Genomic DNA, 16244 nt, shown 5'->3' with positions numbered 1-16244 from the left:
CCCCTCCCTATCGCGGCCGCGCGCCCAGACTAGCTGCGACTACTGTACCGTAGGTCTCATGGTAAGACCTGGACCCGGGACCGATTTAGTTTTTCGTTTTGAGGTCCCCAGAGGCCAAAAACACCATCTGTTCAAATTCCGATTTTGATGAAATTTGGTATAAACGTGTAAACCTACATTTATTCGAACGAGTTCGCGAACCAGCATGATCGGACTATGGGAACAGGGGTTTATGGGGGGTTTTATGGGGTAAAAATGGGTTTTTCTAATTTTTCACCCTGAAAACATAAAATTTTGCAATTTCTTTCTAAACCATTTTGTAGAGCTCAAAAAAACAAATAATTTAGTATATTGAAGCATTGTTGCATGCCTAACGGTTACAGAAAAATCGCAAAATAATGTAAATTTAAAATTACCATGTTATTCTTATGGAGAATAAATACAGTGTTGTAGCTTGCTTGTGTATGGACATATATTAATGACATTTTGAAATTTTGTTTACTTCATACTGAGCTATTAATATTTCAATAAAAACCCCCTATTTTCTTCCCTGTGGCAGCAAACCTAAGTACTCATTAATATTAACTAGTGGTCGTCCAGTGGTCGAAAACTCAACCAAAAATATGTAATGTACCCGCATGGAATATTGGATACTGAAGTGGACATTCCATGGACCAGTTGTTGCCATTTAAAAAAAAATTAAAACATGTGGTTGTGTGAACCAGTCACAGTATGTGTGTCTAAAATTATATTTTCTATGTTATTTTTTGTTACTGACAAAGCTGATGGGTCATAACAGTTAGTTGCTATAGGTCTTAATAAATCATTCCATAACTTGGTAAAAATCATCGTGTATTCGAGAGAAATTAGTCATTTACATCAGCGCAATCTGTTGGTGGCCCACATCAACTATGATGAATTTAATTAAAACTGGCGACAACTTAAACATAGGGATGGAATGTCTAGTTGTAAGTCAAAGCATTGACTATTGGATACAGAAGTTGTTGTACAGAAGTTAGTCAAAGGTCAAAGGTACAGGCTTCTCTATTTTCACCCCACGCTGTAAATATAACATGTGATTGGAATTTCTTACATTTGTTTTGATTTTCTGTTTATATTTCGTTGTTATTTCGTCACCAGCGTGGCAACTCATAAAGCCCATGTTAACTTTTTTTAAATTTCAAATTCTTTTTTTGTTCTTGTTTTTGAGCCTATTTTAATTTTTAAAGGGATTCTGCAGTTCTACAGGAAAATATCTTTCTAACGGTATGCGTAGATTTTCCCTGCGATGAACACGAGCTGACAAAAAAGGTTTTAAAGAAACATGCTTGCCTATTAATATATAGATAGATGATGTTTAAATAGGAAATAAATCTGACAGTTTTAAAGGAATAATTTAGTGGAATTCCAGCTGTGTATATGGAAATTTGCTTAGTCTGCAGGTTTGCTGCGGCAGGGGTATTTAATGATGCTACTAATGTTTCTTTTACAAACATGGTTAAATTGAGTTCCAATAAACAGTTGTTGATTAAAATCATTAATCACCTCTTAATTTTTAAACTGATCTCTAATTTTTTTCCAGGTTTGTTTTGAAGAAGACCAGTGGAAATTAGCCATTGAATTAATGAAGCACATAGGACATTGAATTTAGAGTGCCAATTCTGTACAAATTTTCAAGTTTATGAATAACGGTCTAAGAAATATGTTTGTCCAATCAGATACTGGTCTCAAATTAAGGAATTTATACTAATTTGATAAAAATTATGTGGTCTGTGTGGGAAGAAGTGATTGGTGTGAGTGTAACAAAATGGATGATGGGGAAGTTATTTTGATTGCTCCAGATAATAAAAATCAAGATGGTTCTCAGACATATTTCATTTTAGACCCTTGCTCTTCAGAGGATTGTGTTGATGGTCCTACCGGTATAGAACTTATTGATTTAACAGACGATTATAAAGTCAAGAATACAGGAGCAATTGCAGTTGTATCTACGAGCAGTTCTGGTGCTTTAGAAATCACACTGAAGAAACCAAAAGAAGAAATGGATCCTAAAAACCTATCTGAAATGGAAGAAATTGGTTGGGAGGTTACAACCAATAGTGAGAGTGATCCTATTATTGATATGATTACTGATGATGACACAGTGCATCATGTAAAAGACGAAGAGGATGTTGACGTTGAAGAAATCACCATTCATGACCCAAGTGATAAAAGTAAACCAAAAGGTGAACCTGAATTAATTGACATAAGCGAAGCGGAGGAAGTTCAACAAGAAAGCCAGAATGATCAAGATGATGACCCTGAAGAAGATGTTCTGTTTATTGATGATGCTAAGTATACTGAACTGCAAGATGAAGTTGCTCCTGAAAGTATGCAAGAACTCAACAACTTAAAAGAACATGTAATTCAACAGATAGAGGGCAAAAGAGAAGAAGATACCACAAATAAAGTTTCAGTGAATTCAGAAAATGCCACACTAGATGACAGTGGTGATGTTAAAATAATAAATGTTATTGAGAACAAGGGAGATAAACTGGAAAATGTTATCACAATGTCATTTGATATTGTATCTGGTCCAGTTACTTCAAAAACATTGAACCAAACTGTAAATTCTCAAGAGGCTATTGTTCATGGCCAGGTGTTTGAAATACCTTCTGAAAATAAAAATGTTAATGAGAATGAAAAGGAATTAACTGATAGTACAAATACCGCATTAACTTTGCTAGAATTAGCTGGAAGCACAGGTGCAACTCTTACGAACATAGACATTAAATCAGATAATATTTTAATCTCAGATAGCTCATCAGTTCAAGAAAATAATGCTCACGTGGAAGACACTGAAATTGATCCAAATGAACCAACATTAACTACTCTTCAACCTGTTCAGCTTGACACTCCAATGCAAAGCACCATTACCTCTGAAACTTCTTTTTCTAAAGCAAGTGATGCACAATGTGCAATTCCTAACCCTTCCTCAAAAACTAAAACTGATGTCTCGTCGGCACCAAAAACGCCAATTTCTAGAACATCTGATGATGTATTACAACGATTAAGGGATGGGGATACCCCAAGACAACTGATGGGGAAGGAATCTGGAAGACGAGGTAGAGATGTCATTTACATGAGTCCCATGGTGACTCAGGCAGAAATTGCTCAAGAGTTCATGGACAGACAATTGCAGAAAAATCCATACACAGAACCTACTGGAGGAGATTATTTGTTTGCCATGAAACTAACACATAGATTAGCAACCAAGATTGCACCCTCTGGGACAACTGTACAGCAGCCTGAAGAAACAACTAATGAAACAAAAGAAGATGGTGACATTACAGCTAACTCCCAAAAGAGTTTATCTTCAGAAAACACCCTTAAGCCTATTTCAAATACCGAGATTGTAAAAGAGGCTAAGAAAAACTATGCAATATCTGATAAGATTGAACTTTTAAAAATTTTAGAAGATGATCCTGATGACCCCATTTCTTCCACAGATGAAAGTCAAATTGTTTTAGAGCAGAAGGTAAAGTCAGATAGAAAGAGACTGTCAAACGCTCCTTTGATAAGGATGAACCCAGAATTGGAAAAAGAATTGGCATTAAAACAGTTGCAAGATTTCAGTCAAGGAAGTGAACGTGGAAAAAAGAAAGTCAGTTTTAGCCCTGATAGAAAAATTAAATTAGAGAAAGGTCAAGAAAGAAATAATAACCTTAATTCTCTAAAGAAAACTACCAATGTAACTAGAAAGAGACGTAGTGACATTTTAGCTCAACCTTTTAAGAAAATAAAAAAAGAAGCTGTTAAATCTGTTAATGCAGCTCCACAGCTAATAACTGAAACACTTATTGTTGAAGGTCAGGCAATTAGTGATGACCCTTCCACAAAAGATAGTAAATCATTAAAACAATATTCTAACAAAAGACTGTCGAGGAGCTCTGAAACTCCTCCTCGCCACTTACCTATGGATATAGTGCTGAATGGAATTGATGATCTGCCCACAGAGGGTTCGTCAACTAATAAAATCTTTAAAGCTACTAATCCAAGGAAAAGAAAAGCAGAGCTGCAAGAAAAGAGACAGAAACAAATTGCTAATGTGTTTCAAACAAACAAACCTCAGAAAAGGAGAGGAAGGCCACCTAAGAGAAAACCATATCCAACAAATGATGAATTGAATAAAGAGTTTCTTCTAAAGGCTACGTTGGAAACTAACAACGGATTACACGAGAATAATCTAGAGAGTCCCAATCAAAGTACAATCCCTCCTGATGCTGAAGAGAAACCTATAAAAACAAAAAAAATGAGAGAAATTGAACGCCTTCTCGGGGATGAAGGAGCTATAAATATGCTTTACTCTATAGAGCAAAAGAGGGCTTCTGGGGGGGATTCAAAAAGAGGAATGCTGCCCTCATATCGCAGAAAAAAGAGAGATTTGATTCTTAAAACCAAGCTTGTTAAATCTGCCGTTTTACGGCAAACAACAAATTCACCTCACCCAGTTGGAAGACTTTCTCTGCGCGGTCAAACCCCCAAAGAAGAGGTCAAAGAAGAGGAATCAAGTGAAAAGGCAGCATCTCGAAAAATGTCTGTGGATTCTCATGATTCCCACCACTCTCTTTCGTCTCCACCACCTGAGGCCTTCCCATTCCCAGCAAAGATTGTACCAGCAGAAGCTTCAAGAATCATTAGAAGGCATTCTTCAAGCAGTAATTACTCAAGTCGTAGTAACAGTCCACGGAGACAAAGTGTTGATGGAGAACGAACTATCATTACCTCTCCAGGAGAAAAAAACAGTGAAGCTGAACAAATAGATTCTTCATTTATCAATAACAGCAAGCAAAAACCAGTTAAATCACCACAGCATTTACTTGGAAAATCTATAAAAAGTCCTGACAACAAATCTGAAAGAGAAACAGTAGATAAAGCCAAGGAAAGTAACAATAAAGAGCTTACTCCCCAAACTACTCCTGCTATAGAATCTAAGAAAACCCCAATGTCCCTAAAGAACACCTCTAAGTTAGCTGATAAAGTCGAAATTCCGAGAAGAGGAAGGAGAAGAATATTTATGACTAGTAAAATGAAGAACCACTTACAATTAAACACTTCACTTGCTGCTGCTGTTGAAGATTTTGCTAAAGAAAATAAAAGTGGTGGCAAAAACATTCCAGTCGAGACTCCAAAAAAACTATCCACATCTGCAGTTCCTACTTCCAAAGCAGGTAAAGTTTCTTTTGTAGGATTTCACTTTAAATTAATTTAATTTCAACTTTAAAAACATTAAAACCAGTGAATGCGTTTTGAGTTGTTCTTCATGAATTGTTCATTTAACTTTCTAAAATTCTCTGTGTGAATAATTGAATGGAATTTTTCTGGTTAGGCCTGATTTAAAACAGCTTTGTTTGTATTAATATTGTGTTTCATTGTGATAAATGTTCTTAATTGTGAATCATGATAAAGGTACCGTTAAGAAAGTGGTATTGGCTGTAGTAATCATGAATTTAGTAATTAATTTGGGTTTGTGAAATAACAATTGTTATTTCATTCATACGCTCTAAAGGAGAAACACTTTATTTTTTTCATAAAATCATTTTTGCATACTAGTAACTAGTAGAGTTTTTTAGTAACTAGAACTAGGTCATGTCAACGTGAATTTGGTCATCGCAATCGTGAAGGGGCCTATTATATAAACCGAGGATTTTATTTTAAAGTTTGAGTGAGAGCTTGATTTATATTTGATTGTTTATATAATTTAGCGGTTGAAACAGTTCATACTTTTTTTTACTCTGTACTTTTATATAAATCTGTACTTTTTAAACAACCATAAAATAAGTTCCTACAATTATACAGTACCCATTAATTTTATCTCCAACTACAGAAATGTAATGGCTGACTGGAACTAGCTCTTATTTTATTAAAAACAGTTTATTATTAAATTTTAAACCTTTAACCCGATTGAGTTATTTACCAAATATTTTCAAAGAATACCTAATTTTGGAAATCACAAGTTCCTAAAAGTTTTTAACATGTTGACACAAGAATACAAAATTACTACGTAATATAAAAAATGCTTGATATTTAAACAAGCAACTTGAAATATAATTATTTTACTATTTCAAACAGAAAAGTCTGTAATGAAGTGGATTAAGTTAATGTGAAAGAGTTAGGTAACTTATGTGAACTTGTCTAGTTTGTATGATAAAACGAGAATCTGTTTATAGTATACAAAAAGGCATCAGATAAAGTCAGGACCCCAAAGTCGTCCAAGGTTTACAAGGAGCTGACTTTGAAGAGACACGACCGAGTAGTCGAGATCAGTTTGACTCCTGTCTCCACTAAACTGCAAAACGCATTTAACGTCAATGTAAGTTTGAAAATAATTTCCATAGCCTACTTTAAAGCTGGATTTAAATTTTAATACTTTGTTCACTTGGTTGGCAAATTTGAGCAAGAGTTAGCCCTGGGAGTATTATTTGATGTACCATGTTCCCGTCCATTGTCATTATTGCCACTCTCTTACAAGTACGAGTCAGGGAGAAGAGAGGCATACTTTGGGGGGGGGGGGGGGGGGTGACAGCCCCAGACAGAAAACTTATCTTCAACCTGACCATCTTGGATTTTTATGTAGTTTTGCATTTTAGTAGTAGGGTAGTAGGCCTATTTGAGTCCTGAATCCAAATATGTATTTTTATATAGCTCAAAAATAGCCATAATTCAGCTCAAAACAAAAAAGCGTATACTCTCCTAGATACAAAATAGGCCTACTTATTAAATTTTTTTTACTAATTCACAGGTGATAATTGTTTATTTAGTGAACTCATGGATATTCATATTATAAAGGTTGATAATAAATTGTCAAATAGGCTATAAGAATATGAGCAAAACTTAGTACGGTAAGTCCAGAAATATTTGTTAACGCTCAGATCACGAATAGTTCATGTTCAGGACCTGTGTTTGGTCTCCCCACTGTACAGTATGACTTAAGTGTCAGTCTGTGTAGTAAAATAATAATGCAATAGTAAAAATATTTGATCAAAATATTCAGCACCTAGGTTCTAGAATCAATTTACTAGAAGTAACACTTAAAGAATTAAATACGAACATTGTTAGCCTGTCAGAACCCGATGTAAAAGAAGATGAAATATCCCGGATCAATTTAGACAACTACACGGTTAGTGCTTTCTTTTGTAGGAAGAAATCCAGGAAGGGCGGGGTTATGATACTGTCTGAAGGGGGTTAAAAACTAGAAGCAGGTGGCTCTACCTAATTTCCTAAAGGATAAGTATTTGGGGGAAAAACTGTTTGAGCTGTTTGCCTCTTGTTTTATTAAGGTAATTTTAAATTGTTAGTTATAGTCTTTTATCAATCTCCAAACTCAAATATAAATTCTTTTTTAGACAGATTATGTACTGTGATTGATTTTTTTTTAAAGATAACCAATGTTAAAATAGAAAGAGATCTAAATATTGATGTTATTAAAGATGGTTCTAAACATAATTTACTGAAAGACATATTGAAAAGCCATGATATGAAATATATGGTTGATTTTCCAACTGATCACACAAAAACAGCACACACAGACAACATTGTAAATGCATCAAAATCTTGTGATATGACGATTACAGGCATAATAACATGTTTATCAGATCATGATGGGCAATTCTTAAAAATTAAATTTCTTAACTTAGAAAAGCTTAAACAACCAATTATTAAGCAATTTATTGGTTTGTAAGTAAGTTCGTAAGTTTTCTTGTGAAAACATAGAATATTTTGTTAAACTTAAAAAAGATGAAAAATAGCTTGATGTTTATTTAGCTCCTGTAGAGAATAAATTTGACATCTTCCAAAAAACATTCAGTTATTACTTTTATCGGCTTTTCCAACAACTTTCCAGCCGGTAAAAAAAATAATAATAATAATAATTGGCTTACAGACGAAATATAAATCAAACGTCACAGACTCAAAGAGGAAATCAGAAACAACAAAAAACATGAGTACAAGGATATTTTCAAAAAAGAAGTAAAAGACCTAAAGAAAATATTTAATCAAACCAAATCTTAAGTATTTTGAGAAAAAAATTAATAATTCTACTAATGTCCAAAAAACTGTATCATTATTATCTCAGAAGTTGGAAATAAAAAAAATAATAAAATAAAACTATTAAGAGGCAAGCACATCGTTGAGGATCCCATATTAATCTCAAATATCTTAAATGAATATTTTTTAAATGTGGTAGAAGATCTAGACCCTAATAACAGCCAATGGGAATCAAATGTAACACATGAAATCCCATCCAGTTTTCATCAAGATCTCTTTCTGAAACCTAAGTTCAGTTTTAAGAGTGTTTGTGAGAATGAGGTGGAAAACGTTTTGGCTAAAGAACAACAAATCTAGCGGGCACGATGATATACCTATTAATTTACTTAAGAAAATAGGTCATAGTGTCAGTATAAAGCTTTTGCTCACCTGATAAACTCTTCCTTCATTTCTGGTTTGTTTCCAGATAAATTAAAAAAGGCAAAAATTATCCCTCTGCATAAAAAAGATAGCCTACAGATGTAATAAACTACAGACCCATTTCACTTCTTCCAACTATTTCCAAAATTTATGGAAAAAATTGTTTACAATCAGTTGAGTGATTATCTTGAAAAGTTTAACTTGGTTTGAGTGATGATTACTTGGTTTGGAAGGTCAGTTGTCACATCTGCAGTATCATTTTTAGAGTCAGTTATTGAATCGGTTGATAGAGGTGGAAAAACAATTGGCATATTCATGGACCTATCTAAAACTTTTGATAGTGTAAAACATACCAATACCTACTGTTAAAAATAAATTGAAATTCCTTGGAATAACTAAACATGCATTGCAATGGTTTAATTCCTATCTGAGTAGTAGAACACAATATGTTGATATTACTCAATAAAAAAATAATAAAATTATTCAAGCTGCATCAGGAATTAAAACAATTAAATATGGAGAACCTCAATGGTCTATTCTAGGGCCATTGCTAAGTTATTTTAAGGACATAAGCAGTGTTCTAGTATGTAAACCTAGAAGTGAATAATTGTGCCTATATGATGACGATGCTAATTTAATGATTACTTCTCCTACACTGGAACAAACAGAAATTTCTGCTTTCCTAGAACTTGGAAATTTGGGCAGTTATCTGGTGAGCCAGAACCTAAAATTAAATGACATAAAAACAAATTTTATCACATTTAAAACAGTACAAAATAAAAATTCTAATCACCCAATAATAATGTATTGACTCACAACTTATTGAGCGAAAGACCAGCACAAACCTTTTGGGTCTAACAATAGATCAGAATTTGAACTGTAGTGAGCATATAAATAAAAGTTTCAAAAACCAACTCTGGAATTTTGGCCCTTCCAAAAATGTTTCTGTGTACTGAGATATCAAAACTTTGAAAATCATTTACTTTGCATAAATTCATTAACATATTTCCTTTGGTTCCTATCTGTCTATTTGGAGCAACAACTAAAATCTAGATAAAATATTAAAACATAAAAAAAGAGCAGTGAGAATAATGCTCAGACTAAATTCTGATGTCTCGGCAAAAGAACACTTTAAACAGCTGAACATACTAAATGTTAATGGGCATTATGTTTTTGATTCAATTTTGACTTTTTAAATAAAACCTCATCTGATGTATCCAGTCTACCGGTTCACCGATATGAAACGAGGGAAAAAATCAGTTTTTGCAAAATATGCACAGATTAAAGTTTCATGAAAAACCCATAATTTGCTGGTAAAATTTTTTTTAACATTATCCCTGGAGGAATTAAAAATGAAAAAGATCCAAAAAAGTTTAAACAAAACTAAAAAATATCCTAATAAACATGGTCATTTATTCTCTAGCAGAATTTTTCCACCTCCCTCAAGAATACTAGACATTAAGAAGGCATGGGGAGATGTATTTTTAATTTATTTTTTAATCTGTATTTTATATTTTAATAACTGTAATCTTTGACACTATTCAAATGCTGTATTATGTGTATATTTCTCAATGAATAAAGAAATTGAAATTGTGTCTGGTTGTCTGTAGGTGCTGCAGGAGTTGACCTCAGTGTTGACAGGACTGGCCAAAGATGAAAACTGCCGTGTGGTTCTCATAACATCACAAGGCCCTGTGTTTTGTCAAGGAGTTGACTTTCCTGCCCTTATCAAACCTACTCCAGAGCAACGGAAGGGTGCGGCGCTTGCGATGGTTGTTGCCATCAAGTAAGTTTTGATAATAAATAGTATATACAAGTCTCAGTTAATCATTACGTTAGGACAGATAATCTAAATCTAATGATGATACCTTATTCTATTAATATGTATTCTATTCTATTCTGTTTATTTTTATTCTATTTTATCTCTCTATACTTATAAAAGGCACATATCTCCGCTGCAGCAACCCTGTAGACTAAGCGAATTTAATTGGTTTGATTGGATTTGTTACTTAAATATTTCTATAAACAAGACATACTTATTCCCCATTTAAATATATTTAACGTGTTGGCCTACCTAGGTTTGCTGCTACGGGAAGGGTAAACTTTTTTTATCCAAATGTTAATAGTATAGTATGAAATAAATAAATTCACCAAATTTGATCAACATACATCCATAAGAAAGCAGTTTTCTTATTGTCCTTATGAATTATGTGGGAGTCTGAAATGTACAGTTTTTTGTAATTTTCTCTGTAACGTTTTATTTTACAACACTGCTTCAGTATACAACATTATATTTGTTTTTTAAACAATACGCGATGTTCAAATTTAAAATCAGGCATTTTCATGTTTTAGGAGTAAAGGTTGGAAAAGAACCATAATACCTGGTCCTATGACCCGATCCTGCTGGTTGGCAACTCAAAAGTTTATCCCACCCTACACCTTCAAGCCAAATTTAATCAAAATCAAACTAAAATTACTCTATTTATCGTTTTCACGGACACATCTAGATAGGCTATATATATAAATAAATTAAATCTATAAAAATTTGAACGAATAGTGTTTTTAGCAAATTAATGCATAGTCATTTAAAAACTAAAAAAATGTACAGGTCACCTTTATTGTACATATGATGGTTGTCTTTGTGCTTCAGTTTATTTATTGTAACTTGTCATTTGTCAGCCTGGTGAGAACAACGGACTTTATATTTCATTTAAACTTTATTTGATCATAACCAAGTTGTTTTTGTTTTCCTTCAAGTGAATTTTTAATGTAGGCCTACAATAATTGTGAAAATGTATTGTTGTTCTTTGAATGGAGAAAATAAAAATATATTCTAAATTCTATTCTATTTTTGCCCCTAGCAAAGTCGCGGCTTCAGCGTGTTCTTTGTAGTAATAGTAATAAAACACAAAGCTCTGTTGGGCAAAGCCGACAGGTAGCTAGTTTCATATTGGCCTAATACTTGATTTTCAGAAGTAAATAAAAGTTGCCTACAAATAAAGGGAAGAGAACTTTACTTGCTCTAAAAGCATTCATTTTTACCTTACAAAATTAGGCGGTTTAAGGGGAAGGTTTCCTGGGCTCCCCCATCACTTTTATTGCCTAATTAAATATCAGCTGATCAGCTGACACTTGTTTGGTAGTCAGGGTAAAGTGAGAGGGATGGAATTGCTTCCCCCTATCCACCTTAATTTTGTGATCGGAGTATAGTTGAGGTATCAGAGCAATGAAGCTAACAGGTTAAAAAAACTAAAAAAATGTACAGGTCACCTTTATTGTACATATGATGGACATACAGTTTTGAAGTAGCTCTGTAAAATAGCCACATGTTTGATCTGTTTGTTTACTGTAGGCCTATATGATTATTGAAACGCATAACAAATTCATACTGTAGTTGATTTTCTAAACCACTTTCAGATAATCAATAAAACGTTACAGTACCTGCAGACTGCATTGTTAAGATTTTAATAACAAAAACCCACAAGGCAGTGTGCAGGTACTGTAACCTTTTAATGATGACAAATTCATTTCATAGGCATTGGTTTTGTCCCATTTCTTTCTCCTTTTTTAAAATTTATTTTTGATATTTTTTTTGTTTAAAACTAGTAATTAGCCTATTAAAGTTTTTTAACCATCTAAAGTTGACTGAATTCAGTGGGGGTGGTTGAAAACCTGCAATAATCAACAATCACCTGGATTAGTTCAATGACTAGTTTTAATTTGACTGGCAATACATCTATGCTTTACAGAGAGTTGGTCAAGAGTGTGGCTGTCCTGTCTCGGCCACTAGTGGCGGCTGTGCATGCTCCGTCTGTAGGTCTGGGGGTGACTCTGCTGCCTCTGTGTGATATGGTATTGGCTGATCAGAACGCTACTTTTCACACTCCCTACACCCGCCTAGGCCACGTACCCGAGGGGGCTGCGACACTAACTTTTCCCTCTCTTCTCGGGCCTGTTGCGGTAAGCTATTTTTTAAACTAATGAATACAATTTTGTCTAGCTTTGGTAGACACAGGAATGGTTGTCTTGAAAGTTGTTAAAGGCTTAGTCTTAATCGGTAATTGATGTAAATTGAATACCATTACTTAGTTTAATGAATGAATGATATTTATTGGCACAAAACGTACAGAATATTACAGGATGTATGTACAGGTGCTTTGTCTTCAACAAAAAATTCCTGTGATGGAGAATATATGTAATACCCCTTTAAACAAATAACATTAGTTTTGATATGTAATGAGCTGTCTAAGAAATGTCTCTTACAGTAAGTGTTAGAAAGCACATTTCTTGTGTCTGGTAAACATAAAGCAAAAGAGAATACATGACATACTCAAGGTTATTGTTAAATCTGAATATGAAATTGTTACGAAATACTGGAGAGATCTAGTTTATTGACCCTTTGATGTTTTTGTAGCATTTGTTTTTATTGTGACTAGCATTTGAGTTAATGTAACATACGGGGTTTTTTACTATTTAATAAATAACAGCCTTTTTATATAGCCCAGTGGAGTTCTTATAATCCAAAAGTCTACCTCATCCAAACACAACAAAAGGAAATAATAGTTTCTTAACTTCAACTGTTGATACATCAGACACCCAATATGTTTGATGAGCTTTGATTGGGTATAGTCTTCTTTCATAATGCCAAATAGACAGTATGTATATGACAATACTACTTATCTGAAAAGGGTTTGGTCCAGTTTCGTTAAGCGAAACTACGCTGTGTTAGATTTTTCTCAAAACAACCAACATGCTATATTGAGACCCTGTGTTTATGTATCTTTTACTTCCACAGACGAGTGAGTTGCTGTTTGCTTGTCGAAAGTTTACTTCCTCAGAAGCACAACAGGCTGGTCTTGTAACTAGAGTGTTGCCTTCGGAAAACTTTCATGAAGAAATCCTGGCCATCGCCAAGTCTCTGTCCACACATTCCGCTCAGGTAAACAAACTGTTGCTTCACCTATTGTGGCTTCTCAACCAGAATTTGGATTGAGGTTAAGTGTTTCAGCGAGTGAAGACGTTGCTGTGACACCAATGGTGGTGCTATTATGTTTACCTGTGTATCTAAACTGAAGTGTTTTAAGTTTTAATGTTTTTATTTGCATACCTACGATTGAAAATTGGCCCTGTAGATGATTGCAGGGATTTGTTAAGTAGCAGTTGTGCCTCCTCATAGTCAAGATGTAGTTAAGTTCTTTACCATAATTATTCAGGGTGTCTAGTAGTGGAGAAAAACGGGAAAGTCGGGAATTAGTATTGAATTTTAAAATGGACTTGAAAAGTCGGGATTTAATCTTTATTTTGTTGTCACAGTCAGGAATTTTATAGACCATGTAAAGTTTTGTGAAATATTCATGATTTGGCCGCGATCACAGGAGACGATGATGTCTACACGGCCGCAGGAGTTGTCAATGATTTTGCCGCAATCACGCACGACAACGATCACGTTAAACAATGATGTTGTTTAGACAACCGCAGGAGATCATGATTTTGCCAAGTTCGCGGAATACGATGATGTTTACAGGGCCAAGAAATATTAGTGAATTTTCCGGGATCGCGCAAGACAACGATCACGTTTCCGTATCTGTGGGAGTTATGGTGATATCTACATGGCTGGGGGAGATGATCAGAATGTTGTCACAATCGTGGAAGATGACAATAATATCCACACGACCCCGGGAGATGATCAGAATTTTGCCGCGATAGCGGAAGAGAATGATAATGTCTACACGGCTGAAAAGGTTTAATTAATATTACTGCGATCATGTAAGGCGACGATGACGTTTCCGTGACTGCGGGAGTTGAAGATGATGTCTACACAAACACGGTAAATAATCTGAATTTTTCCGCGATTGTGGAAGACGATGATAATATCTACACAACCATGGGAAATATTTGTGTTTTTGCCACGATTGCGGCAGTCGTTGGTAAAGTTTCCGTGACCGCAGGAGACGATGAAATGCCTGTTTGCCTCGACCGCCAAGATGATGTTTCCGTAAAGGAAGATATTTCGAATTTCACAGTGATCGCAGAAGTCAACGATAATGTCTCTACGAGCGCAGATAATCACGCTATTACCTCAAGTTTGGCTTGACTGAAAATATCAGGCTGACACAACTCTAGTTAAAATAAAATTGTCGTTAGATCTTCATTTACCTTTGATATGGTTGTTATTTATCGTGTTAAGAGGGGTTTAAACTAGTGATGGGTCGGTACCACGTTTCAATGTCAGTACCGTTTCCTAACCAAAATCGATTCTCAGTTCTCGGTTCCGGTACCATCAGTACCTCATTTTAAATTAGGCTATTTAATTGTTTGATTTTTTTAAAACAAAATACAGTATCCTTATTTCAATTTTTAAAACTGATTATTTTTTATAGGTAGGTTTGTTATAGGTCTTAAGTTCTTTATTCCAAAATAACAAATTATACAATGTATTTGAAAGATTAATATGGTGGTAATACATTGTTATATTAGGGGATTAAAAAAATAATACTTAGACCTATTTGTACAAAAAAAAAAAACACTAACATCCAAACTCATTCAAATCAAAACAGCTAAACCAATAAATTTAACATAGGCTACTTACCTTGGAAAGAAAAGTGGCTAGTTAACGGCCCATTAAGTTCTAGCTTTGACTATAAAATGGTTCTAGCTAAATATTTTGAACGGAGTAATTTTGAGTCATATTGTGCCTATAGCCTGCGTTAAGTTAATTTTAGGCTCCAGTATTAAGGAAAATTTAGAACAAAAATTTGTATTGAAGGAAGTTATAACAGTTTTTTTTAATAGGTAGGCCTACATATTCATTTGAGGTTATAACTTAGTTTAAGGTGCAGACTTGTTGAAAACAAAGATTTAATAAAGGCATGTTAGTTTGGTGACTGGTGGTTTTTTTGTATGTAGCCTAAAATTGTACCTAAAATTGGTATTGTGGGTTTTTGGGTATTTCATTAGTTCCTTTTAGAACCCCCACCTCTGGAGATAAGCCTATTAAATAATGAATGAATGAATGAATTATCTCTTTATTCCAACAAAGTATTTACAGAATATGTACATAAATATTTAAAGGAAGAAAAAAACATAAGTGAATTTAAATGAATAAAATAAAATTAACCTTTGCATTACATCTCTGTTTAAGAAAGCGTACATGTTTATTAGGAATAAGTCGACATGGGCAGCGAGCCTGTGCATCGACTGTAGTTGCGTCCAAACATAACATTATTTGTCAAATGCAATAAATAAATAAATATAATATGATGCATTTCGCAAATCTGTTGTTTGCTTCATCAATTTTAATACTTCCAAACTTGGGAAGCAATGATCAAGAATGTATTACAAATTATTCTATAGAAACAACAACTTGTGGTAGCCCTACATTCTTGTGATAAACTAATCCACTTTCACTTATTATTTACAGACAGTTTAATTATTGACATCAACATATAAATTATTTTAGAAATCCAACAAAAACAAAGGCCCATTCTTCAATTTCAAAGAAACTTGACAGACCACAGACTAGACTATGACGCTAAACTACATTTAAACTTTCTCACCTTGCTCGAGAAAGAGAAAGACAAAAACAAAATTAAGCACAAACCACCGAACAAAGCATAATAACAGCATACAAACAATAAAAGCCCTTTTTGGTTTGCTGAATGAAGGCTTTGCTGTTTGTCATGTAGCCATGTAGTTACATCCATCAACAAATAAATTTTACCGTTGAACTTGAAATTCAAAATAGTAGTCTTGCGCAATGCACAATGTCGCCATTTGTCACGGTGGTTACAGATCGAATG

The 16244-nt window shown here is 34.0% G+C and overlaps 1 protein-coding gene across 2 annotated transcripts in view; it reads left to right on the top strand.

Annotated features, from left to right (window-relative positions):
- LOC129002653 (uncharacterized) overlaps positions 1-16244 on the top strand; it is a 49732-nt gene that overhangs the window by 8186 nt on the left and 25302 nt on the right. For both annotated transcript variants that reach the window (XM_054430625.1, XM_054430626.1), the window contains exons 2-6: positions 1583-5210; positions 6210-6352; positions 10056-10231; positions 12195-12405; positions 13241-13384. In XM_054430625.1, coding sequence (XP_054286600.1) covers positions 1808-5210; positions 6210-6352; positions 10056-10231; positions 12195-12405; positions 13241-13384 — 4077 coding nt within the window. In that variant the 5' untranslated portion in view covers positions 1583-1807. The remainder of the gene's footprint in view (positions 1-1582; positions 5211-6209; positions 6353-10055; positions 10232-12194; positions 12406-13240; positions 13385-16244) is intronic.

Source organism: Macrosteles quadrilineatus, unplaced genomic scaffold (genome assembly GCF_028750875.1).
Source record: "Macrosteles quadrilineatus isolate MER2022 unplaced genomic scaffold, UCM_ALF_1.0 Scaffold_9__3_contigs__length_116548681, whole genome shotgun sequence".
In the NCBI taxonomy this organism is placed as follows: Eukaryota; Metazoa; Arthropoda; class Insecta; order Hemiptera; family Cicadellidae; genus Macrosteles; species Macrosteles quadrilineatus.
Note: the sequence above shows the minus strand (reverse complement) of the source record. Positions and strands in the feature narration are given on the sequence as shown.